A 27398-nucleotide genomic window follows, 5' to 3' on the forward strand; every position below is an offset into this window, starting at 1 on the left:
GGCAGGGGCTAAAGAATCCCGACTGGTTTTCTTCTTACAGTTGCCATTGCTTCCTTCCCCATGAAAATAATATGGTATAAATAAATAATACGAAGTTTGACTGTTCCTATATGCCTTTATCCAAATATTCCTTTCGAAGATAATTATTCTTTGTCTACACAATTTCCTTGCATGCATTTTCCTGCATTCTTTTCCTGGAATTCAACTCTGGATATTTTATTAATGTGAATGGGAAAGGACAATCATATATCTCTCCATTAGTTGCACCACTAGTCTCTCTCTCTCTTCCTCTGTGCATCATCCTTTTTAGTTACGAAATGCAGTTGCAGTTATGAAATGTATTGTTTACACATTCCCATATTGGCTGAATTTCTGAGCCTTTAGCTGACTTCTCCACTTAGATCCATAATTTAAAAAGAAATCAATACAAGGGAAAGTTTGCTTTACCTATACTACACCCATGTAAGAATTCCTCAGGAAGAGAAGGCATACCAAGATGACTCCAATTTCAGGAATCAAAGGTACTGTTCTGATATCTGCAGGCTAATTCTAGAAATGCTTAAAGCTTGTTCCCGTATCGGAACATAATATACTTCTGGGGGCTGATGCAGGCTCAGTGCTCTGGCCTGGCTTTCTCCCAAAATATTATGCAGCTATGGAAGATTTGTACCATCATGTAGATAGCTAAAAAATGAACCCTAAACTTTCAGTAGATTTTTGGGTGATTTTCTTAATTATCCCAGGGCGGAACAAGCAGGGCATGCACATTCATGTACTTACTTACTTAGACGGTCCCTTGTTGTCAGAGTATGATGGTCCTCCAAGTGTAGGGTCTTGGCGGTGGATACATACAGTAGGTGACTCTAGAGCAGGGAATACTCAAACTAAGGCCCGAGGGCCAGATACGGTCCTCCAAGGTCATTTACCTGGCCCTCACTCAGGGTCAACGTAAGTCTGAAATGACTTGAAAGCATACAACAACAACAACAATCTTATCTCATCAGCCAAAAGCAGGCCCACACTTCCCATTCTAATACTAATAAGTTTATATTTGTTAAAATTATTCTTCATTTTAGTTATTGTGTTGTTTTTAAGTGTTTTTTTGCACTACGAATAAGATATGTACAGTGTGCATAGGAATTCATTCACATTTTTTTCAAATTATAATCCAGCCCTCCAACAGTTTGAGGGACTGTGACCTGGCCCTCTGTTTAAAAAGTTTGAGGACCTGTGCTCTAGAGCCCTATTCTTGACCTGCATGTTCTTCTGCAGTGAGGACATCGGTTTCCAGGTGGAAGGAGGTCCCAGTCAGGGTTGGCTTGGTGCACCTTTCTCTTGGTATGTTTTTCCCTTTTGCCCTCTGTTTGTGCCTTTTCCAATTCCGCAGCACTCCTGGTCACAGCTGATCTCCATCTATAGCACTCAAGAGCCAGGGCTTCCCAGTTCTCAGTGCCTATGCCACCATTTTTAAGGTTAGCTTTAAGCCCATCTTTGAATCTATTTTTCTGTCCACCAACATTCAATTTTCCATTCTTGAGTTGCGAGTATAGTAATTGTTTTGGGAGATGGTGAATCTGGCATTCAGAAAACATGGCCAGTCCAGTGGAGTTGATGGTGCAGGAGCATCACTTCAATGCTGGTGGTCTTTGCTTCTTCCAGCATGCTGTCATTTGTCCGCCTGTCTTCCCAAGAGATTTGCAGGATTTTTCAGAGGCAACACTGATGGAATCATTCCAGGAGTTGAGTATGACATCTGTAGATAGTTCATGTTTTTGCAGGTGTCTAACAGGGTTTTGAGGACAATATCTTTATAAACAAGCACCTTGGTATCCCCATGGATGTCTCAATCCTCAAACACTCTGCACGCATACATTGCAATAATGTAGCAAAAGTACAGTGAACACCGTAATTACAGAAAACCCACTTGAGGAGACAGCAAAGCCTAGAAAAGACAATTATGCTGGGGAAAGTGGAAGGTAAAAGGAAGAGGGGCCGACCAAGGGCAAGATATCCATGGCATCCTTGAAGTGACTGGACTGACCTTGAAGGAGCTGGGGGTGGTGATGGCCAACAGGGAGCTCTGGCGTGGGCTGGTCCATGAGGTCACGAAGAGTCGGAGACGACTGAACGAATGAACAACAACAGAAGAGGGAGAGCAATGGGAGAAAGTGATCTTTCATCACCATTTGGTTTTATCCAGCAGTCTTTTCCCCTTTTTTCTTTATGTCCAAAGAGGGCTTTAAGTAGAAAAGTGACATTTAGGAATGGATGAAACATCTTGTCAACTTTCCACTCCAAATACCTTGCCCTCAAAAATGTTATTAACATGATTATTTAATTCTGTTTATGTTGTCATATCTTATACAGTATTTTTCACTGTATTCCAAGCTGAAATCAAAACATGATTTTGGTCAGCTGTGCTTGTATCCATATTTGCAATATAATATCCCATATCTAAATGTAATCAGTTCAAAAATGAAAGAAAAAAAAGGAAATGTTTATTATGTAAGTGGGCAATTTTGTTGGCCAAGGCTTGTATGAGAAGTGCATAGATTGATTGTGTAAGTGTACTAAAGTAACTTTTTCACACAGAGATATGTGACATCAATACATGGATTTTTGTAATTTGTTTTAATGTGGGCTGCTTTGGGTCTCTCTTTATAGAGATAAAGTAGGATATAAATAATACTATTACGAGTAATTCCTTTCTCAGAGTAACAGGACTTTAAGTGGGATTAAAGACTCTTGGTTAGAAAGCAGTGTTATGCTAAAAGAATATGTAATATCTTAAAGTAAATTTAAATAATGCTTTTCTAGATCTGTGGTTCTTTTCAGTGTTATCTTGGCTTGGAACCATGCTGCTGGATTTGTAAAGATCTGATTTCCTTGTGTATAGGTTTTGGTTTATTCCAATTTGAAGGCTCTCCAGATGAAGAAAGGAGTAGAAATGTCTTGGAGATGAACACTGTGTCTCATCTTTTCCTTTCTAGGATCCTGTCAAGTGCAGGAAAAGATCTGAAAGACAACTTTCTGAAGGCACTGGCAGAGAGAGAAGAAGCCAACCGGAGTGGGAAAATGGCTGTGAGTAAATTTGAAATGGAAGCTTTATAAAACAATATGAGAGCAAATGGCAGACCTATCATTCCAGTTTGGCTTCATATTATGTGTATGTACATAACAATATATAACATAATTAATATAGAATAATGCTTATGATTTTCTCAGTTTAAAGATCAAGTTCTGAGTCTGCAAGCTGAACATTGCCCTTGATGTCTTGGCCGTCCCAAAGTGCTTAGGCAATGTTAGTAGGTATTTGTAGGTGATGAGATAAATGTATGGGCAGCACTTTTGTCCCTGTAAAGCAAGGATGAAATGTGGTACATAGTAGGGGTGTGCACAATATTGTTTGTGTGGAAATTAACAGGGACTGACTCATGGTTGTTGCATTCATTTTCAAATTGACTCTTTAATTTAATGAGATGCCAATGTATCGATCAATCATAAAAAAGGTGTGGTTCAACAAACAAATCTCTATTAAAAAGCAGGTAAAATAACAAGATACCTTATATAGATTTGTAAACACAATTGCCTATTCTTAATACATTGTGTTTCAACAGATCATTACAAATATACTCTTTTTTCTAAATCCTTGACAGTAAGCTTGTGCATTTTGTTTCTGCTGGCCGGATTCTGGTAGACCCCGTGTCCATTTTCGCCCGCATGCTCTCTGCCTGCTTTCCAAGGCATTTTAAGGAGGCTTCCCACTTCCCAGGGAAGAAAGAGCAGTCAACTTGGAGCTATCTCCTTGGGCTTTCTTTTAAAAGCCCTCTCTTTGCCCTGCCTGGAGTGATGCCTTTTCCCATTCATGCCTTTCTGCAGACTAAATGTTTCCTTAAAGCTGTTTCTACTTTCTACTCTAGAGGAGAGGTAACAGTAGTAGTTTTCTGAGAATGAGGTTTTTCTTTTTGTTTGCTGGGATTATTATTATTATTATTAATACTAATTATCTTTTAGAAGTATTTTCTGAAGGAGAGGAGGGGAGGAGAAAAAGAAGCCAAAAGGGCGACTCTCCAGGCCCCCAAATGCACATGCATGCACCCCACCCACCCTTCCCACACGTTCCCAACTCCCGGTCAGTCCGTGATGCTGAATAGGGGAGGAGGTGCCATTATTGGCTGCCATGTGATCCCATTATGGATGGGAATCTCTGATGGCTGGGCCCTTGCAATTATGGCCACCTGACCCAGCCCGAAGAAGCCAGATTGGCCAAAGGAAAATGGCTAAAACATATTGTGCACAAATCTAATGACTAGTCTACCCAACAGAACTATCTCCAAATTCTATTCAAGGATCATGTTCTCTCTGTCCAGTTAATCTACATTCACTTCCTTCCAACCACACTCATGCTTCCCTAGGTCCACATTTTATTTAATTTATTTTCAAATCCAAATTTATTATTTACTTTATTGTTTATTTTATAGTACTAGCCTGTACATATTTATTTATTTACGATATTTCTATCCCGCCTTCCTCCATCCGAAAGCGACTCAAGGCAGCTTACACGTTGGCAGCAATTCAATGCCATAATAGTCATAATATGCAATTAAAAACATTTAGAACAACATTATAAAATCCATTAAAAAACCATTAAAAAGATATAATCACCAATGTCTTCCTGTTAATCTCATTTTCCAATAGCATCGTCTAACCCATTTCAGTCTTTTCATAGTTCCATGTTTATCTGTTCCATGTTTATCTGTTACATTTCCAAAGGCTTGTTCAAAGAGCCAGGTTTTTCACTTTTTTGGAAAGTCAGGAGGGAGAGGGGCCAATCTAATATTCCTACATAGAGGAATATTAGATGCTTTCATTTCCCAAGAAAGCATCACTTCTTGAAATTGGGTAAATTCAAAGTGGCTACTGCAATAAAAATTGGTGCCTCCTTTGCCACCTATTTGGAGACGCTATTATTGTGAATAAAAATTGAATATTCAGGAAGACCCTCCTCAATTTTTATATTGGGAAGATCTTGCTCCAGCAGTTCATTTTATTTGCGAATCAAACTGATTAATATATAAAATCACTTTTTTGTTTTGTGCCACAAGAGGTAAGAAAAGTATTTCTTCATTTAGCATCGCCTTTCTTTTCATATAAGAACATAGATTAATAGAACCAGAGTTTTAAAATGTGACTCATGCTATAGGAGTAGAAGTGGGAAAGAATCTGGGAACTGGAACTGGAAATTAGTGGTGTAGGCCTGTGCATGTCTAATACAAGATCTGCCCCAGATTTACATGGATTTGCTCTGAAATAAAAATGATGAAGAATGAGGTGAGAAATAAAGTTCGGAGAGGAGCCACTTCACCAAAGTGTCCCTCTGCGCCATCAAGTTTCACAATATTTGGTCTGACTCATTCTTTCTCCCTAATCCAGTGCAGTGGTGACATTTATATTATCATTGGATTGAGCCGGTGCCAACAATTAAGAAATAGGTTAATCTTGGCATTGGAGCATCGAAGCTAATGCAAAAACGCCCATTACGACTTGTTCCATTATCGCCGATTTTGGGAGGAAAAATGAATTTTTGAATTAGGTTGTATGTAATGCACCAATTTCCTGTGTTGAAAACACCACAGAACATAAGATTATATCGTATATCATCAGAAATATACGTGATCCTGTGCTGACATGATCTTTTGCTGCTTTGCCATTTTCCAGCTTTCATAACTTTGGGAGTGGGAGGTGGAGGAGGGCTGGTGTGTCACTGCTGAAGAAAAAAGAGAGCATTGTCAAAATGTTTATTTCCCTCCTGATCAAACCCATGTTTGTGCAGTTAATGTTTCCCCACGGAGCTGATATGACTCATGCAGGTAACCATAATTTAATTTCAAACAAATCACTTCTGTGCTTGGAATGTGAAGTGCGTATCAAATTCTAATTCCCTGCAAACAACTCAGTGAAATGAAAAGTAAAACGTCGTTATTTCCTGGAAGTAGCTGCGATTTGTCATCTAGCAGCCCAGGTATCAATAAAGGGCTCCCCTTTCCCCTATGTTTAAAGAAATATGAAGCCGCTTTAATGAGAAATGGTCTTTCAGCAGCTTAAAGTTATCTGATCTTTGCCAGAAGGTTGTTTGCGGCTTTTTAGTCATTAAACATATATTTTGCTTGGAGTGTTTGTTTTAAAGTTTCCTTTACCATTGCTCTTTGGGGGTTTTGAAAAGCATTTTTGCAAACTTTGCATGATTGCTATAGCAAAAGTGGGTACAATAAAATATATATTTTTAGCTTGGGAGTTGAACTTAAATGACCTGGCAGGTCCCTTCAGCCATAATCTGGAGGGGGAAACTCTACTTCGTCTAAGACCATTATTACCCTGAGATTTGGAGAGGCAGGCTTGATGATTCCAACGCTGAATTTTCAATGATTCTTAAACTTGTGACTTTGGGAATTCAAGAAGGGAGGGCAACAAACTTCAATAACAGCACTAAACCAGATTAGGACATGGTCTACATGTCCTAATCAGACCACACCTGGAATACTGTGCCCAATTATGGGCACCACAATTTAAGGGAGATGTTGACAGGCTGGAATGTATCCAGAGAACGGCGAATGAAATGATCAAGAGTCTGGAGAACAAGCCCTATGAGGAGTGGCTTAAAGAGCAAGGCATGTTTAGCCTATAGAAGAGAAGGCTGAGAGGAGTCATAACAGCCACGTCTGTTGTTCTGTTAGGTGATCCCTCAGTCTGTAGCTTTAACAAAGCGAAACAGCAAACAACAATTGCCTATGTGCCAGAAACTAGAATATCCTGTTTCCTTGACATGCCATTTATGTGAGTACATGGAATCACTGTCGTTCAGAAGTATTAAAACACATAACTTCTCCTCCCCTTCCCGTGCCATCTGCAATTTAGAACAGCCCTGTTCAGGAAGAGCTTTACTAGTTCATCCAGTTGTACACTTTATTCTGTAAGCATTTCAGAGTAACTTCTTCAAGTCATTGAGGTTTTCTGTATTTAAATTACTATTCTATTTTCCAAAGTTCACTTTGAATTCTTACAGAAGTAGTTAATATCTGTATTAAATTAGGAATCTCTATTTTTTTTGTGGGAGGAAAGGCAGCATTTCTTATCCCCACCAAGAAGATTTTGATCTCGTTTTCCCTTCAAAAGATCAAATTGTACAAATGTTCGTAAAAATTAGAAATTGCAACCTTCTTTGCTAACAGTTATTTTAAAGCAAAGGAAAGTAAGCAATCTTTAAAGATTAAGATTTTCCCCAGTCGTTTCCATCTCTGGGGGTTGGTGCTCATCTCCATGAGTAAGCCGAAGAGCCGGTGTTGTCCATAGCCACCTCCAAGGTCAAGTGGCCAGCATGACTGCTTGAAGCACCATTACCTTCCCACCAGAGCATTACCTATTGATCTACTCACCAAATGAGAGACTCCCCCCTGGGCACACAGAGGACTGGGAGACTTGGAAGGCGCTGAACAGACTGCGCTCTGGCACCACGAGATGCAGAGCCAACCTTCAGAAATGGGGCTACAAAGTGGAATCCTCGACATGCGAGTGTGGAGAACAGCAAACCACTGACCACCTGCTGCAATGCAACCTGAGCCCAGCCACATGCACAATGGAGGACCTTCTTGCAGCAACACCAGAAGCACTCCAAGTGGCCAGCTACTGGTCAAAGGACATTTAATCAACTACCAAACTCACACATTTTGTATTTTCTCTGTTTGTTTGCTTTGTTCTGTTAGAAATGTAGTATATATTTGACTGGCTGCCCTGACACGAGAAATAAAATACTCACATTTGCATGTTTTTGAACTGCTAGGTTGGCAGAAGCTGGGAATAACACTGGGAACTCAACCTGCCCCTGGATCCAAACCACCAACCTTTCGGTCAGCAAGTTCAGCAACTCAGTAGTTTAACCCACTGTACCACCAAGGGCACCAAGCAATCTTTATAAAACTAATTTTGAGACAGATTTTGCAAATGCTTGGGGTATCTTTTTTGTGTGCTAAATTTAATATGACTGTAATTTCACCTATTATTTTGAATGTGTATGTATGGCAAATGTTTGTGTTCCCTCTATATCCCTGCCAAAAACGAAGCAGCAAAATGCCGAGATAAGGCAGATTACAGGCAACTGTAACCGCAGCTTTCTAAAACGATTTGGCAGTTATTCAGTGTTATATATTTGCAGGAAAAAAATAGCTTCAGAACTTATAACGCGAAGAACATAAAAAACAGAAAAGAATTGACGCACAGCCACTGTTTTGAGGAAGTAATATTCTCAGAACGAGGAAATGCCTTTGAAGTGGCTAACACTACAGTGCTATAAAAATCGCATCGCTCCAAGAAGAAAATTACAAGTTAAAAGTAAAAAAAGAAAACAACTCGTAATTTGAGGGAAACGATAATAGTTGGGAGACTACTCAGCTATTACGAGATGGGATTGTAATATTTTAAAAGAAAACCATGCTGAAACAATTACTTTGCCTAAGAATGAAGACAAACAGCATTTTAAAAGCAGCAGTAATGTCAATGTGCATATACTTTCACTGCACACGCAAATGTACCCCTTTCTCTCTAGGACAGTGCTTCTCAACCTTTTTTTGACCAGGGACCACTTTGATCTTTTTTAGCAGAAATCACAAGGTTCATGTGAAATCCTGGCACTGCCTTTTCCTCACCTTTGCTTAAGTTCCCCCTGTTCATAGATTTTCCCCAATAGTGTAGATACACTCCATGGCATTAGTCAGGGGTCCTCAAACTTTTTAAACAGAGGGCCAGGTCACAGTCCCTCAAACTGTTGGAGGGCCGGATTATAATTTGAAAAAAAAAATATGAATGAATTCCTATGCACACTGCACATATCTTATTTGTAATGCAAAAACACTTTAAAAAACTACAATAATTAAAATGAAGAACAATTTTAAAGATTTATAAATTTATTAGTATTTCAATGGGACGTGTGGGCCTGCTTTTGGCTGATGAGATAGGATTGTTGTTGTTGTTGTTGTTTTTGTTGTGTGCTTTCAAGTCATTACAGACTTAGGTTGACCCTAAGCGAGGGCTGGGTAAATGACCATGCAGGGCCGTATCTGGCCTCCGGGCCTTAGTTTGAGGACCCCTGGTATTAGCTTTTGGATGGAGCATAACACACCCCCCCCCCCGAGGCACGCCTTAGTTGGTCTATTCCATTTCCCTATATAGAGCTCTCTTGCTAGACTCCTCCCTTTTCTACAGTCACTAGAGGCTTGGGGCATTGTTTGGTAATCCTAGACCAAGCAATCCATAAACAACCATTCATGGCACCTGCATATAGCAGTATTTTAATATCATCAGTCCAAAGGACAACAGAAGCTTTTGGGCAGCCTAAGCTTCACAAGCAAGAAGATTGAGACAGTTTATAACCATCGTTTTGCACCAAAGGAAGGAGACTTTCAAAGATTCCAGAAGGATGACAGCAAGCAGCAAAATCTCCTTTTGTACTTTATTGTTTTAAGTTACCTAATGATAGTCCTGGGTGGAGTTAACCCTTTATTCATCTTGTTTCAGTAAACTCATTTTGTTATCTTTTCACCTTGCCTAAGGTGCCTCTGTCTAAGGGTCTTAATCTTAACAGAAGGTATACATATAACCCCTGAGTAAAGCCAGTCAATATCGTTTTCCCAAAGGTTCAGGCGTGCCATCACATTGCTTGTGTTTCTGTATTTGTGCATGTGTTTTACTGTTAGGTTAAACTAAATTATTTCACATGCAAGGACAACTGTTTAGATGTCATCCAATTTCATGATTCTGATTGATTGATTGATTGATTGATTCACTCATTCATTTAGATGATTTATGTCCCATCATTTTTATAAGAGGGCAGAGCAATTAACAAACTTAATAAAAACATAATTAAAACCAGACATCATCTAAAATATTTAATATCTCTCATCTAAAAATCGCATACCTGCTTAACTTAAAATAACAAAATGTTTATTTTTAAAAAGCAATATAGATACTAGCAAGGAGACATCCATTGGTTGCATTTCTTCCCAATGGTGTGTTAAAGCGAGTATTTATTTAGATGTTACCTGGAAGAGAAATGTGCAAGGGATAGCCAGGTCTCTAGTAAATGCCACTACCAAGAAATCAATATAAAACTAATGCTTCTCTGAGAACCTGCTATCAAACCTTCAGAGTAGGTTGATACTGGATCAGCTGGTTCTTCAGTTCCCTTGGCCTTGAGTCCTTTTGTTGTCAACTGTCATTAAATTGGTGGTGGCCCTATGAATGAGAGATCTTTGAAGTTGTTCTGGGATCAACAGCCCTGTTCAGATCTTGTAGATTCTGGCTTTGGCTTCCTTGATTGAATCTGTCCATCTGTGATGGAGTCTTCCTATTTTCCTGCTGAGTTTCCGGTGGCTTTGCATTTTAATATTCATGTCTTTGAATTAGACCCAGAATCTTTCTTATGCCTTACTACCTTACATAATTTGTGTTCACAGTGCTAGAGTTCTCAATTATTCCCATTTTATAAACATGCAGTCAATCCTGTGGGATGTTGATTTTTGGGCGGGGAGGGGAATTGCTTTGAATCCATTTCTGAGAAGAATAGTTGGGACCGTAACTTTCTTGACTTTGATCTATACTATGTCTAGATATAATCTTTTGAAGGATAGTGTTCTTGCTATATGGAATGTTTTATTAGTTTGCTATTGATCTATGCAATAGTTCTTCTCTAGTATTGCTATCCAGGGTAAACTTCTTATTATGAATGATTGGCATCAAAGTGGAGGGAAAGAAGTTGATGTGTGAATGCTTCTAAAGAGAAGAAGCAAAAACATTTATTTCATCAACTGATAATTTTCATGATAAGCAAGACTTATCTGAAGGCCAGCTGGTGGAAGGAGGTTTCACTAAAAGAGCAATAACAAACTATGACAGCTTGACTATAAAAAGGCAAAATGTTTTTGTAACATCAATTACAAATAATATTTGATGATGCCATCATTTTCTTTCTTAATCAGGCCATTTAGTTGTATTTCTCTACAGCCAGCTGTATAAAAATTCTTCCAACAAAATAGCTATGTATTAGGGATTTTTATATGTTATTAGAAGTCCAGTAGTAGGAGTCTGTGGCAAGTATTTGTAATTAAAATGGGTGAAAATGAACAAGAGGGAGATGGGGTAGTGTGTGTGTTTGCATAAGAGGGAGAAGTTGTAAAGTATATTGAAGAAAAATGACAATATTTTTGAAAATGTGGATAGATTTCCATGCCCATGTGAGCAAGAACATAATAATATTATTATTAATAATAATAATAATAATAATAATCATCATCATCATCATCATCAGTTTTATTTATATTCTGCTCTGTCTCGCTGAGGGGACTCAGCGAGACACATATATAGGCAAATAGTCATTGCCTTTTATACAGTGAACAACGACATACAATACACAAACAAAGGCAAAAGTTTCCCTTTCCATCTCTGGCGTCTGGAGGCAATGCTCAATTCTGGCCATGGGGAGGTGCTCTTGTTACATTTTCAATGCCAAGGAACCTGTTGTCGTAGACCCTCCTGGTCGTATTTTGCCAGCATGACTGTGGGGTGCCTTTTACCTTCCCACTGAGGCGATACCTATTGATCTACTTACATTACATTTATTTATTTATTTACAATATTAATATTCCACCCTTCTTGCCCCACAGGGGACTCAGGGTGGATTACAATGCACATATATATATGACAAGCATTCAACGCCGATTAGACATACAACATATATGAAAAGACACAGAGGCCATTTTAAAATTCCAGCTTTTTGCAGCTTCATGAGGGTATTCTCAATTCCAGCTCAATTCTGGAACTGCCAACCTTTTGGTCAGCAAGTTTTTTTCTGCAGCTCTCATAGAGAGCCGTAGTGGTGCAATGGGTTAAATCCTTGTGCTGCTGAACCGCTGACCTGAAAGTTGGCTGATCTGCTGATCTGAAAGTTGGCAGTTTAAATCTGTGAGACGGGGTGAGCTCCCATCTGTAAGCTTCACCTCTTGCCAACCTATCAGTTCAAAAACATGCAAAACGTGAGTAGATAAAAAGGTACCACTTCAGCGGGAAAAGGCAAGAGAGGCTCCAAGCAATCTTGCTGGCCACACAACCAAGAGGTGACAATGCGGGCTCCTTGGCTTGAAAACAGAGAAAAAAGCACCTCCCTTGATGGTATTTTGTTCATAGTTCATACTTACATTTTGTACCAACAAGTTCAGTAGGGTATTCCCAATGAATCTGGTGGGATAAGCTGCCACTCTGAGCTGGACTTGTAGTTAAATGATTTAACTAACTATTTATAGGTTAAAGAGTGTCAAATATTTCTTAATATTTACATATATGCTTCTGATATAACTATTCTGACATAAGACATGTAAGTGGAATTCTCCTGGAACTCACCCAGTGTGCACGTATTGAACTAAAACAAGATTTAAAACTTAATTATCTGTCAGTTTTTGCATTTGTCTGATGTTGTGATCTTCTTGTTTTCTGAATAATAATAAAATACATATATTAAAGAAAACTACAAGCTATTCTGAAGCAGAATGGCAGGAAAAAGTGCTTGAAAAAGTCTGATGGTTTTAGAAAATGAAAGAGACATATTTGTCTATTCCTAGCTGGCATATTCGAGCACTCATCCTTATGCAAGTACAAATAAACCTCTATCAGATCTCTTTAGAACATACTACGAAACTTTATAGCACTGGAGCCAAATGCAAAACCACAGAACCACATGGCTTAATTCCCTTGAGATAGTACATGTAATTCTGTCAGGTTTTTCCATACTCATTCATCAGTTTGGGGCATTCAACTGCTGTTAGAGTCATGGTTTAATCTAGCTGTGAATTCCTGTTTTGGGTAATTACTAACTGATGTGTATGAATCTGCATACATGTATACATGTGCATGATATCTAAAATACATTGCCTTACTTTTCAGTTGAAGGGATTCCCTAAACGATTTGCATAATATCAATAAAGCAGTCCTTATTCACAAACTTAGGAACTTTATGGACATTTTGTTTACATATAGACTAGTTAAACATTTTGGTATTCTGTCTGTGCACACTAACGAACAAGATCCCAAAGAGAAGATTTCTATTGTTGATATATTTGAGGCTATCTTTTTCTTCTTCTTTTGCCAGATGCAAAGGTAGATACATGCCAGATTTTGTTGTGGGGATTTGTTTCTTAGCTCTAGTATCTTGTATTCCTTTGCAACTATTTCTGCAATACAGTCCCACGTTTATTTGCACCTTCCTTTGCATAGCATTGCTCCACGCTTTCCAATTACTTTTTAAGACACCATCCAGGATAAGGTACTGGGTGCAAAATGTGAATTCAAGGAATAGCACATTTATTGTGCCATATAGTCTCTAAGGCAGTGGTTCTCAACCTTTGGGTCCCCAGATGTTTTGTCCTTCACCTCCCAGAAATCCTAAGAGCTGGTAAACTGGCAGGGATTTCTGGGAGTTGTAGGACAAAACACCTGGGAACCCACAGGTTGAGAACCACTGCTCTAAGGCCAAGTTCCAGGTGTTTGGTGAAGTTATTAAGAAAGGGAAGAGAGTGGCTCAAATATAGAGCACCTATTTATCTTCAGAAGATTACATCTTCAATCTGAGTAGAATAATGAATCTCAGGGAAGCAATGATCACAGATTATATGAGAGGTTTAGTCCAGAATATTTGAAGGCAACAAAGTGACTTACTCTTGGAGTAAACAGTACTGAAATAAAGAGGTAGTCTTATTTGGTATAGCAAAGTGTCCCGTATTCCTAAATATATATATGGCAGAGTGTCTCCATCTTCCTCTTCTTCTGCTTCCAAAGTTTGCTATGAATAGCATAGCTGCCCATCTTTATGTACTGTGTATGCTGAAAAGGATTGTTACACAAGAATTATGAACTAGAAAAGGAAGTCAAAAACCCTTTTCACAATCTCCACACCCCTTCTTTCCCTCCCTTCCCAGACCCCCTTCTTCTTTTCCTAACCCAAGCAATCCCTTTCACATCCAACACTACTCCTGGACCAGACCCCTTTTACCCCATCTTCCCTCCCCCCTCCCCTATTTTACCCTACCTTCAATCCTAAAACCCCCTTCTTTTAATCATACAATTGTAAGAAAACTTAATAAAATTATTTTTTAAAAAGAATTATGAACTGAATAGAGTAGACTTTCTTTCACAGCTTGTGTCTGACCAGGCTGAACGCAGCCTGTCAGCCACGTCTTCTGTCCTGCCAGGTGCTTCATGAAGCCCTTGTTTCTGTGGAGGTGCAAGAAATTGTGCCCACATGAAGATCATCCAGTGAGCATGGAGGGTTGACCTGCACACAACTTGATGGGCAAATTTGGAATAGAATTAGAGAACCTTTAAGTGGCTCCTAATCTTTCATAACTCATAGGATCATAGAGTTTGAAGGGACCACAAGGGCCATCCAGCCCAATCCCCTGCCCAGAAGAAATGCCCACTCAAAGCACTGTTTGGACGATCCATTAGAAATGTTAATTGGGTTACCTGCTACCCAGCTTCTGAAGAATCTAAGCATAATAGATCGGATGTTTGTCTTGGCTGGTGCCTTTCACTGTTTCCAACACAATCTATAAAATAGATTGTCCAGCAGGTGGCAGAGGCATGTCAAGGGAGCCGCTCCAGTCGCCAGCAGGTCTTGGTGCTCTTTCCTCTCCTTGGACATGTGTTTTCTCCAAGTCTGCCAACATTCTTTTTCTTCCTAAAGAGAAGTGTTTGATTCAGTGTCCTCGCCCCCTCCCCCCCCCCACTAAAATGGCTGTTGAAGTGGAAGGAATGGGGAAGAAGCTGGTTTCTATGATGTCAAGAAAATATTTCACGCTCATTTGGTGTCCTGAAGGCTCTTTTGTCGTGTCAGATATTTTTTGGAGGTCTAAATTGGAAACATGGAAAACTTTGTAGTGCTGCCATTGCATAGAAAGGCTTTACACTCGGCTGTTTTGGTTTGTAAATAACAAGCAGCATGGTTCAATGAACTGGATTAAGTGTCAAGAGAAATGGCTTCCATTCCGGGTTTGGATAAGTGCCTGCTCAATAACCTTAAACAAGTTGTGCTCTCTTTCCTTATGTGCCTCTTTTTCCATCATGGAATTCCTTTTCCGTAGCTCTTTAGCCTGCATAATTTGTACAGTAAAGTGCTCCTACAGCCCCTTGTAAATATTTGCAGGTTTTGATCATGCTGGCATATAGCAATCCTGGGAAGGAGAATGTTGTACATCTATTTTTTTTTCTAAAGTGTCTGATAGGTTAATAATGCATTTCTTATTCTCTGTGATTACCGTTGTGTCTGTGCTTTTATACATTACTTGTCCTTTTATCCACATACAGTGAGCTCTCAGTTAACTGGCGCCCATGGTGTTTGGTAGATGCTAGATCAATGAAGTTTCCGGTTGCTTGAGAGTTACTATTAATAAGCCAAGCTAAAACTATATTCCATTTGATGTCATACCATAAACATTGTATTGACTTGATATTGATATTTAAATGTTAATATTAAAACAAATAAATACAAACTTGATTTCATGTAACATTTATATTAAATTTGATTTTTTATTATTTTGATGGGGGAGGGGGATTGCCAGCTGCTTGAAAGTTATGGTTGCTTGAGTTCCAGTTAACTGAGAGTCTAATGTACATTAAATGTTATGTCTTACTTAGATCTTAGATTGATAACTGACAAATAGAGGGAGAAAACGTGGAGGCAGTGACAGACTTTGTATTTCTAGGTGTGAAGATTAGTGCAAACACAGACTGCAGCCAGGAAATCAGAAGATGTTTAATTCTTGGGGGGAGAGCAATAGCCAATCTCGTGAAGAGTAGAGACATCACACTGGCAGCAAAGATCCGCATAGTTAAAACAATGGTATTCCCTGTAGTAACCTATGGATGTGAGAGCTGGACCATAAGGAAGGCTGAGCGAAGGAAGATAGATGCTTTTGAGTTGTGGTGTTGGAGGAAAATTCTGAGATTCTGGACCACAAGAAGATGAAACCAGTCCAACCTCCAGGAAATAATGCCCGACTGGAGGGAAGGATATTAGAGGCAAAGATGAAGTACTTTGGCCACATAATGAGAAGACAGGAAAGCTTGGAGAAGACAATGATGCTGGGGAAAATGGAAGGAAAAAGGAAGAGGGGCTGACCAAGGGTAAGATGCATGGAAGTATCCTTGAAATGACTTGCTTGACTTTGAAGGAGTTGGGGGTGGCGATGGCCGACAGGAAGCTCTAGCGAAGGGCTGGTCCATGAGGTCATGAAGAGGTGGAAGCAACTGAACGAATAAACAACAAAACTTAGATCTTGCCTCTTTTCTTATATCTCTGCTTTTCCGTTCAAATCTGGTTTGTCATATCCTATTCAGTATTCTATGTAGTGATTATTGAGACATTCTTAGTTCTTAGATTACCACTTCTTAGTTATGTCAACACATTATATTTTTCATTTTTAATGTGGATACCCCTTCTTGAATCGACTTCGCTGCTTTTCTTCTGTTTTTCTATAACATCTGCCCCAGTTAGGCTCTGGTGCAGCCTCATAGGAAATATTGGATTCCCAGCTGAAAAGTGAGAACATTTATGCATTGAATCATTATTTATGCTTAATGTCAGCTTTGGTATAAATAATAATTAAATGCTTATCCGCTATGCCCCATTTTAGAATTGGAAGACCTAACTATGTTGTGTATGTCCTGGTAACCTCAAGGTTGGACCTCTGCAATGTTCTGTACATTGGGCTACCTCTGTACCAAGTTTGGAAACTCCAGTTTGCTCAAAATATGGCAGCCAGATTGTGCCAAAAACTTACACTAAAAAATTTCTGTTTAAAAATTTGCTATCAAAGATGTTGTAGTCTTTTTTGCATTTTTTTATGCTGAAACAGACTATTGTGGCTATATTTTTAATATCATTGCAACTTCATGCTATTTTCAATTTTTATTTTAGATAGATTGTAACTAATAAAATGGTTTTTGGGGAACCAATTACTTGCTGAATTGTAACAAATGCAAGGGTGGCTGCTTTTTAAAAACTTTCTTTTATGTTTTTTTAAATATATATAAAATAGTCATAAATGGTAAAACAATAATTATGTAACTATAATTATTCCAATTTTATGATGGGTGTAACAATATAACTGCAATTATTCAACTTCAATGCATTCATTATATCACACATCTTATTAGACACAGCAAAGGTAGTTTTGAAAACTCCTTTATTGCTGGGAGGAAATAAAGGTACATTTGTTTTATCCAACTGCAGATTTAAAAACATGTTTAATCATCTCACAACTTCAAAGTGGAACAAATCCATTATAAATCTAGTAAATCATACATAATATTTTACAACCAATGCATTACGAGCCATTGTTGAATTGCAACATTACCGCAATACACACATTCTTAAAAAAACACACCTGCTAGAGACTTTGCATAATACACAATATGTGTTGTGGATTGGTCAAATATCTAGGCTACCCTTAGATATAGATTTATGGTGGTGCTTTAATGGCTGTTTCCTCTTCTGTTTGCATACACCAAGATGAATGAATGTCTCTTCCGGTCAGGCACTTTATACTTCTCAGTCTCTTTCCTGTTCACAGAGGATACTACCCTTCTGCAACTTTACTATATCGAAAACAACAATTTTATTGCCAGGTTGCACTACTGGCACTATGGATCACTAGTTCATTAAATCTCAAAAGGGCACCAAGAGCTTTGCTGCTCTGTGTGCTACATGTACATATATTCTACAATGTATGACCAGAACTGTAGTAGAACACCTTCTAATGACTCTTTCCACTATTGTTCCAGTTTACTACATTCCAATCATAAGGCTCATCCCACCAGGTTTCAGTGATGTCTATTATATCATATTTGTTTGGTAATGTTAAGAGTTTAAGTTCATCTTGTTTTATTTCATGAACACTACACATTAGTGCTGGAATAGCTTAGACTATGAGCCATTCCCTGTAGCTGCTTATGCAAGGGTTTTATCCTCCCACACTTGGGCTCTTGTACTATTACCAAATTATTTCTGTAACAATTAGTCTGATATCTTTTGCCTTCAAGAATACTCTTTGTCTGCCACATAACTCAGCAGAGAAACACCACATGTCTTCTTCTTTAAGACATTAACCTTTACTTAGAAGGGGCCATTCCTTCTACTTCTAGCTGAATCATTCAAGGTCACCTGCACATTCTTCCAAATGTCTACCTCCTATGTTTAGGAGCAGCTCCCCTCCTCAGAGATATTCCCTGTATATTCCTTATCCAGGACAGTCTGCTCTGCTCTATCCAAGAAAACGTAATATGCCCTAAGATTCTGAAGAGTAGGCTCAATAGGGCCACCACTTTGCACTTGCTTCAGTTATAACCACACAGATCCTCTGGCAAGAACACAAGCAGATCACTACTGCTGCAAGTGACTGTGGCTCTCTCTCCTTCCATATTCAGTATTCTTAACTAAGACCTGAAACATTAATTTCAGGCCTCCCCCACAAAAGCCCATGAAAAACACCTTCACAAAACAGCCCCGTTGACCCTCCCTGTTAGCGAAGTTTCTGTTTGCCCAGCTCCAGGAATTGTGACTCCATCTATATCTTCTCCCATAAGTCTGGCATAGACTTCTGTATTGTATTGAATTTCTTATTTTGTGCTGAATTCTTGCATATTTCTGACTGAGGTTTAGGATGTAGACATCACAATTTGGCTACTTTAAGGGCTATCCTCTCTCATGTGATCCTACTTGTCCTTTGAGATTAGTTGTGGTACCCATTTGTGTTTGTTGTTGCCTTCAGGACTAGAGTTGGTGGCAATGAAGAAGCAGGCTTATTTGCTGCCAGTATTCCATGTATGCAACTCCTTATCTAAAGAAGTTAGACCTTCCTTTGTTTGTATTCCATTAGAAAATGAAAATACTACTTTTAAAACAAGAAGTTGACATAGAATTGGAAATGAGTTTTGGTGTTCAATGTATTGTCGAAGGCTTTCATGGCTGGAATCACTAGGTTCTTGTAAGTTTTTTCAGCCTCTAGAACATGGCCCTATAGCCCGAAAAAACCTACAAGAACCTAGTTTTGGTGTTGTTTTTTAACTTTTAACTAATTTTTAAAGGAGAAAACAGAATATAAACTCTGCATGAAAATGCAAGGAACTAAAAGAGAAATTCTAAAATGTTCTAGCCGATAACCTGACACAACAGTAGAATAGAGGCATTTTCTTTGAGATCACTCAAGTATTTAAAAGGAAACTTTACAACCTCATGTGGAATTATGGGCTGGATTCCAATGTACAGTACATGATAGAAAAATTTCCTCTTTTCATGGTCAGACTCTGAGGGAGGTAAATCTCTTGTTTTCCTTTACTCCCTCTTGCTTAACCCTCGATGTCAATCTTTCATCGTGGCATCATTAAAATTTGCTCTATATGGACATGCTTACAACAAAGAACCATGATACTGTGAAATGCAGAAAGAATATGGAGGATTCCATGTAATCATAAGTGAATTAATAAAAAAAACATCTTTGGCCTTGGTATGTTTGGCAAGGCACTGAAGTGTGTAAATGGGTGTGTGATGAGTTTTAATCTTACACTCCACTAGTCACCTCTTTGTAGACTCAGCAAGAAATGTTATTTATAACCTAAGGATTAAAGGTGCCCGCCATAGCAGGAGTGATCATCCCTGAAGTGGCATAGATAATTTTTGCCTTGAATTCTTCAGGACCAGTCAGAATGGAAATATGATGCACTGGAAAGAAAATTAATTGAGGCAGCCTTACTAAATTTTCTTCCCATTGTTTCCGTATGTGCATGTCCAGTTTAAAGAGCTGGGCATGTTTAGTCTTCAGAAGAGATGGCTGAGAGGAGACATGATGGCCATGTATAAAAATATGTGAGAGGAAGTCACAGGGAGGAGGGAGCAAGCTTGTTTTCTGCTGCTCTGGAGACTAAGACACTGAACAATGGCTTCAAGGAGATTCCACCTGAACATGAGGAAGAACTTTCTGTGAGAGCCGTTCAGCAGTGGAACTCTCTGCCCCGGAGTGTGGTGGAGGCTCCTTCTTTGGAGGCTTTTCAGCAGAGGCTGGATGGCCATCTGTCGGGGGTGCTTTGAATGTGATTTTCCAGCTTCTTGGCAGAGGACTTGGACTGGATGGCCCACAAGGCTTCTTCCAAATTTATGATTCTATGAAATAGACACAGTCATAGCAGAAACTATTGCTTTGAAGAAGATTACAAGATAAGCTTCTGTCTCTTCTAATGAACATACCTTCTGTCTAAGACTCCGGAGACCTGTAAGAACCAGATTAGACAGTACCAGTTTAGATTCTCCAGTAGTCTTTTGACCCAATATGAGGCATGCTTATATGTTAATTTTCTCACTTAAGCTTCAGAGAAGTCTCCATGCATCCATTTTTTTTCATATTGTATTGATGAGTGTAAAGATCCCTTACCTTTCCAGCCTGGGTGGCAGGGCCTAGGAGAAGCAGGCCAGTTAGTTGCAGATTTATAAGGCCTGGCAGAGGGCAGCAGGAGCCATTTTAGTTTAGGGGAAGCACCATTTCAGAGAGGGGGAGTGGCCTAGGCCTGAGTCAGCCTTAGAACAGCCAGGATCAGGCATGTAGCCAGGGGGGGGGGCTCGGGGGGCTTCAGCCCCCCCCCGAAATTCTCATGGTGGTTCGCGAAAAGGCCTTACTGGTGCATTATTTAAACTGTTATGTCTATTCATATCATGATCTGATCACCATACTCAATATATCCCATATGCATGCGGGTATTGGGGTAATGATACAAAAGGTTTGCTAGGCTAGACCCTCTTTCACTCAGACTCAGCCCCCCCCCCCCCCGAAACTCAGCCCCCCCGAAACCCCCCCTGAAAAAATTTTTAGCCCCCCCCGAAACGAAATCCTGGCTACGGGCCTGGCCAGGATTGGTTTATTAAAGGGGGGCGGAGTTTAGACTGTTTGGAGGGAAAGAAAGAGGCTTTTTCAGTCAGTCTGTTGTTGTTAGGGATTAGAGTAGGAAGGCAGTTTAGGAGTTCGTGTTTGAGATTAGTTAAGAGTAGGCAGTTTGCCTTAGGTTTGCCAGCGAAGTAAGCTGTAGCAAACTGGGTACAGCTATTTAGGGAAGAAATAGCTGGATTTTGTAGTTAGCTAGGCCACAGTTGAGGGTAGCTAAGCTACAGTTGTATCTTGGCAGAGATTCAGATCCTGTCAAGTGTACTTGTTTTCTTTAAAGAAGAAAATCTCTGTTTTGTAACAAAGAAAGAACCATTTTACATGTAACCATTACGCTTTAAAGACAAGAACATTTTATCTGTAACCACCAAGATTTTAAACAGCATTTACACTTTATTCTGTATTCCATCAATAAACTTTCCTTGTTTATTTTAAAACTCAAAAAGCCTGAGTCAAGTGTGCCTTTTGTGGCTATAGTTTTCTCCATTCAACCTCAACTTGTTTTCCTTTAAAGAGGCAAATAAGAAGATAAAGTGTTTGGTGATCTTAAACCCCTTTTTAACATTTTGAACAGCTAGGGTATTCCTGTGCTTTACAGTTTATGGTGGCAACGAAAGTTAATTAATTAGAGAGACATCCCCTCAAACGGTATATAGGTGCCAGGGAATTCTTTATTTTGGAGGGACAGTTGGTGGGATCTGCTTTACCCCCTGTCCAGATATTGTTTGCCATACTCGTGCCTTTATAATGAGCCAGAGAATGATGGCCCCATCTTTATCAACTTCCTATCTCAACTGCCATTGACTGTGGCCAGTTCAGCTTGAAGGATGGCTGGCTTTCCTCCTTTCACTTTTCTCCCCCATTCCCTTTCCATTAGTGTCATTGTCTTTTTAGTTTAGTTTAGCTGTGATTCTTCAGCATTTGTGAATGTAATGCATATAGCCTTTGAGAACTGAAATCTTTAGTGAAGGTAATGAAGGTAATGAAGTGAAGGTAATGAAGGTACTTTTAAACTATATCATTACTCATCTTGTCCTGTAAGTCTCTTCTTATATAATTTATCCTACTTTTCTATGCTTGGACACAACTGCTCTTTTGGAAAAAGTTTGAGGAAAAATTAGCATTGAGTAGTTCTTCCTTTCTCTCCGGCATCTTAACAACCACCATCCTTTGGCTACATGCCTATCCCTTTCCTAATCTGAGGTTTTACCTTCCTGACAGCTTACTTGCAGGTCTTATATACTTCCTTGGTTATATGGCCTCCTTCTGTTTTCTGCACATACCTGCTTTGTGTCTCTCATTAAGAGATCTCTGTACAACCACGTGTTGCAAAATATTTCTAGAAATATTCATGATTTCTAGACATATGGGATCCTGTGAGCTATTCAAACTGCCTTTTCTAAAGTTTATTATCCCTCATAAATTCCAAGATAACATGATGCATGTCCACAACATTTTGTGGTGGTCCAGGAGAGCCCCCCCCCCCAACTTTTTTATTTGAAACCTCAGAAATTGTGAAAATGCCCATATACCCTACAGCAGGCTGAAGGTCACCCATGCCTGACCTAGAGACATTTGGAGGTTAAAATTATTTTTTTCCAGCACAAGTACAGCCCTCCAAGGTCTTTTAGGGAGTGTGTGTGTGTGTATGTATGTAAGTATGTATGTATGTTCTGCTCTATCTCCCCAGAGGGACTCAGGACAGTTTCCAAAAAGAAAAGGCAAACATTAAATGCCTGAATACAACAACAATAACTCCATACTAACAAAATTTAACAACCTGACATATGAACACGAATAATGACTTAACAAAGAAAATTAACTAAAAAATGCAGCCTGTTATATCTACTATATCCAAATGTTTTTCAGCAGTATTTACTTCTACTTTAATTCTTTTTTTTACACTCTCATCAGATGTGGAAGTTAATCATGATCACACGTGTTGGTATTTTAATATGCAAGTTAGCTTTTCCTACTTCCTTTCAGCTAAATATTGCAAAGGCAACTCAAAAAAACCCAGTAGGTATTTCTGTCTGCGCCCCATCTTTCCTGCTCACAAGACTCTAATTATTTGTGATTTTTCGTTTTCTCCTGTAGGCTATTTTTTCCCTATCTTGAGAACAAGTGCTCAGGAAAGAGCAAGTGAAGTAAGTCCCAGTCTCTTGGGTTTAATAGAGGGAAAGAGATATAATCAGGCATGTTGATCCTTTCCTTCCTGTTCTTCAATTAGAAGTGCTTAGTATTTGCGGAATTACTGTGTTTGGATGCATAAAAACAAAGTTACTGGCAGTTTAAGACACTAGATTGGTAGAAGAAGATGCAGCACTTGGAGGAAACTTGTAAACTCATAAAATTATCTGGAATCTGAACTGTAGTAATATAATGGCAGATTAGAATCTGCCATTATAACCAAGTTACAGATGAACGAAATCTGGGTTCTGTCATTGTTGAACTCCATGACTGTTACAAACGAGAAAAGCTGGAAGATGCCTCTAACACTGAGAGAATATTATCTTGATTCCTGTGCCAACATCTCAAGGGAGGTATTCATGGGAGAGAATTACAGAAATGTAGCCTTGCTTTCTATGCTAATATTCTGGTTTTAGCACAGAAAAGGCAAGCCACAGTCTGCAGTTTTAAAAGGTTTGTTTCTGGAGGAGAAGGACTTAGAAAGCCTAAGAATAAAGAAAAGGCTGCTTCTATTGCCCTTTATTTTTTCTCACAAGCAGACAAAGATTTTTCTATGTCATGTATTTGGCTATTTCAAATGTTAAAAGTAATGTTTTAATTTGATTGTTTGTGCAATGTTTTTTTTAAAATTTTGTATGACTATGCTAAAGAACTTTCACTGTGTGGATCATAATAAATTGTGGCAAGTTCTTGGCAGTATGGAGATACCAAGTCACCTTGTCTCTCTCCTGAGGAATTTGTATAATGACCAAGTAGCAACAGTAAGAACAGACCACGGAACAACAGACTGAGTCAAGATTGGGAAAGGAGTATGGCAGGGCTGTCTACTCTCACTCTACCTATTCATCTTGTATGCAGAACCCATAATGAAATGTGTGGGCGACGATGAATCCAAGGCTGGAGTTAAAATTGCTGGAAGAAACATTAACAACCTTAGATATGCAGATGATATCACTTTGATGGCTGAAAGTGAGGAGGAGCCGAGGAGCCTTTTAACCAAGGTGAAAGAAGAAAGTATAAAAGCTGGGTTGCTGTTAAACATAAAAAAATCCCAAAATTATGCCAACCAGACTGATTGATAACTAGCAAATAGAGGGAGAAAATGTGGAGGCAGTGACAGACTTTGTGTTTCTAGGTGCGAAAATTACTGCAGACGCAGACTGCAGCCAGGAAATCAGAAGATGTTTACTTCTTGGGAGGAGAGTAATGACCAATCTCGTGAAGAGTAGAGACATCACACTGGCAACAAAAGTCCACATAGTTAAAGCAATGATATTCCTTCGTAGTAACCTATGGATGCGAGAGTTGAAGGAAGGCTGAGTGAAGGAAGATAAGACACTTTTGAGCTGTGGTGTTAGAGGAAAATTCTGAGAGTGCCTTGGGCCACAAGAAGATCCAACCAGTTCATACTCCAGGAAATAAAGCTATTATTAAGGATCTTAGAGGCAAAGATGAAGTACTTTGTCCACATAATGAGAAGTCAGGAAAGCTTGGAGAAGACAATGAAGCTGTGGAAAATGGAAGGAAAAAGGAAGAGGGGCCGACCAAGTGCAAGATGGATGGATGGTATCCTTGAAGTGACTGGCTTGACCTTGAAGGAGCTGGGGGTGGACACGGTCCATAGGGAGTTCTGGCATGGGCTGGTCCACAAAGTCATAAAGAGTCGGAAGTAACTCAATGAATAAATAACAACAAAAATTGCATATTATTTTAGCTATTTAACTGGCATGCTAAGGGTCTTTCAGTGCCATTTGAGGTCAAATTTGTGTATAGGTGTTCTGCAGATTTCTTCAGAGTACTACTCTAGGCAGCACATAAGAAAGTTATTCCCATTTTTTTCATTTTTCTTTAGAAGTGATATTTGAATAGCTCAATCACATATCAGTGGTGAACAGCAGTCATGGTCAGGTCATGAAAACAAAGAACAAAGCAAAGTGAGTAGCGTTTTGAACCTAGCTAACAATACTAAAATGAGTAGATAACTAGAAATTCATCTGAGAAAGCCTAAGAAGCCAGAGTCGTGTTCATTAGAGCCATTACTTCACCGAGGACATGTAGACAAGATTCTGGTGGAAGATAAAATGGGGTGGCTCCCCCTCCAATCCTTATGCTATACAATAGCTTTGTTTTTACAAGAATGCAGTTTGGGGTTTCGTGGTATTTTTTATGAAAAGTCCAGAGGCAGAAGGAAGTATACTTTTATTTCAGTGGCACAATACCGAATACAGTGAAATTATGGTACATACCTCTTTTTCCATCCCATATGCTTTATCCACTCTAAATTTTATATAGTATATTGGTAGGGATCTCTTCACTTGTATGCTCTGAAAATTTTTTGTATACACTCTGAGTTTATGCATGCGTACGGACAAACCATTCCTGTTTAATTATTCTGGACTGATTTCAACATTGAGTGCATAGAATTTCAACCCATGACTGTAAATTTTTTTTAAAAAATAAATCCTTGTCAGCAGCCTGAAATGGATACAATATAATATACAGTAAAAGATGCAATTGATAGACAAGCATGTGCTCCCCCACAAAGCCCCTTGGCTTCAGAAAGTAATGGTTGTCAATGCCTGTGTATTTTCATGACAGGAGAGACCGTGTCCTACAATGGCTGTTTTTGTTTTTGGTCTGTGGACCTGGGACTCCCAGTGTCAATTGGACTTGTTCAGCAGAGGGAATAATAAGGTGGTTAGTCATGCAACTGAAAGATCAAATTTAAAGTTGAAATTGAAGATGAATTCCCAGCACTATTCCATTTCAGCTTTCTGTAAAAAAAAAATCCTTTTCTTTTAACCAACCTGATGCCCTTGTCAAAGGCCTTAGGAAGTTCGAGCCTTTACTTGGAAAAGGAGAACAAAGGCATACAGTCAAACTGGGATGTAAATCTTTGCTTGTGCACATCTTTGCATGGAAGGAACGACAATTTCGTTAGTTTTCTCCCCACTGCAGGATGGAATGAAAATTTCTGCTCAGTTTTCTCCCAGTATTCCCAGTTTGAGAAATGTTGCAGATAAAAGACCTGTATTGTCGAAGGCTTTCATGGCCGGAATCACTGGGTTGTTGTAAGGTTTTTTGGGCTATATGGCCATGGTCTAGGGGCATTCTCTGCTGACGTTTCGCCTGCATATATGGCAAGCATCCTCAGAGGTAGTGAGCTCTGTTGGAACTAGGGGAAAGGGTTTATATATCTGTGGAATGACAGAGGACTCTTGTCTGCTGGAGCTAGGTGTGAATGTTTCAACTGACCACCTTGATTAGCATATAATGGCCTGACAGTGCCTCGAGCAAACTTTTGTTGAGAGGTGATTAGATGTCCTTGTTTGTTTCCTCTCTCTTGTTGTGCTGTTGTAATTTTTGAGTTTTTTAATACTGTTAGCCAGATTTTGTTCATTTTCATGGTTTCTTCCTTTCTGTTGAAATTGTGCACATGCTTGTGTATTTCAATGCCTTCTCTGTGTAGTCTGACATGGTGGTTGTTAGAGTGGTCCAGCATTTCTGTGTTCTCAAATAAAATGCTGTGTCCAGATTGGACCTGTAGTTTCTCGGTTCAAAAAGCAGGATTTCTACAAATCAAGGGTAAAGGTAAAGGTTTCCCCTTGACATTAAGTCTAGTCATGTCTGACGCTGGGGGGTGGTGCTCATCTCCATTTATAAGCCAAAGAGCCAATGTTGTCTGTAGACATCTCCAAGGTGATGTGGCCAGCATGACTGCCTGGAGTGCTGTTACCTCCCCACTGGAGCGGTACCTATTGATCTACTTACACTTGCAAGTTTTCAAACAGCTAGGTTGGCAGAAGTTGGGGCCAACAGCAGGAGCTCACCCCACTTCCCGGATTTGAACCGCTGAATTTTTGGTCAGCAAGTTCAGCAGCTCAGTGGTTTAATCCACTGTGTCACCGGGGGGCTACAAATATACAGTATTAATTGTAATATTTTCTATACAATGTGTTTTTGTACAAACAATATATTTTTGAGTGCTCTTCAGTTGTCCAATCATGTTGTCATCATGTGAACACATGTTAAATTAAATCTTGTTAGTTTGCAAATCCTGGAATATCCAGTCATTCAAGGCAGGTGAGGAGGTTCTACATAAAGCATAATAACAACAACAACAACAACAACAACAACAACAACAACAATAATAATAATAATAATATCATCTTTATTTATACC

The 27398-nt window shown here is 39.2% G+C and overlaps 1 protein-coding gene across 1 annotated transcript in view; it reads left to right on the forward strand.

Annotated features, from left to right (window-relative positions):
- Positions 1–27398, forward strand: part of CFAP299 (cilia and flagella associated protein 299) — a 317908-nt gene that overhangs the window by 105653 nt on the left and 184857 nt on the right. Inside the window, exon 3 of the mRNA XM_060776228.2 lies at positions 2991–3081. Coding sequence (XP_060632211.1) covers positions 2991–3081 — 91 coding nt within the window. The remainder of the gene's footprint in view (positions 1–2990; positions 3082–27398) is intronic.

Source organism: Anolis sagrei, chromosome 5 (assembly GCF_037176765.1).
Source record: "Anolis sagrei isolate rAnoSag1 chromosome 5, rAnoSag1.mat, whole genome shotgun sequence".
Taxonomy (NCBI): Eukaryota; Metazoa; Chordata; class Lepidosauria; order Squamata; family Dactyloidae; genus Anolis; species Anolis sagrei.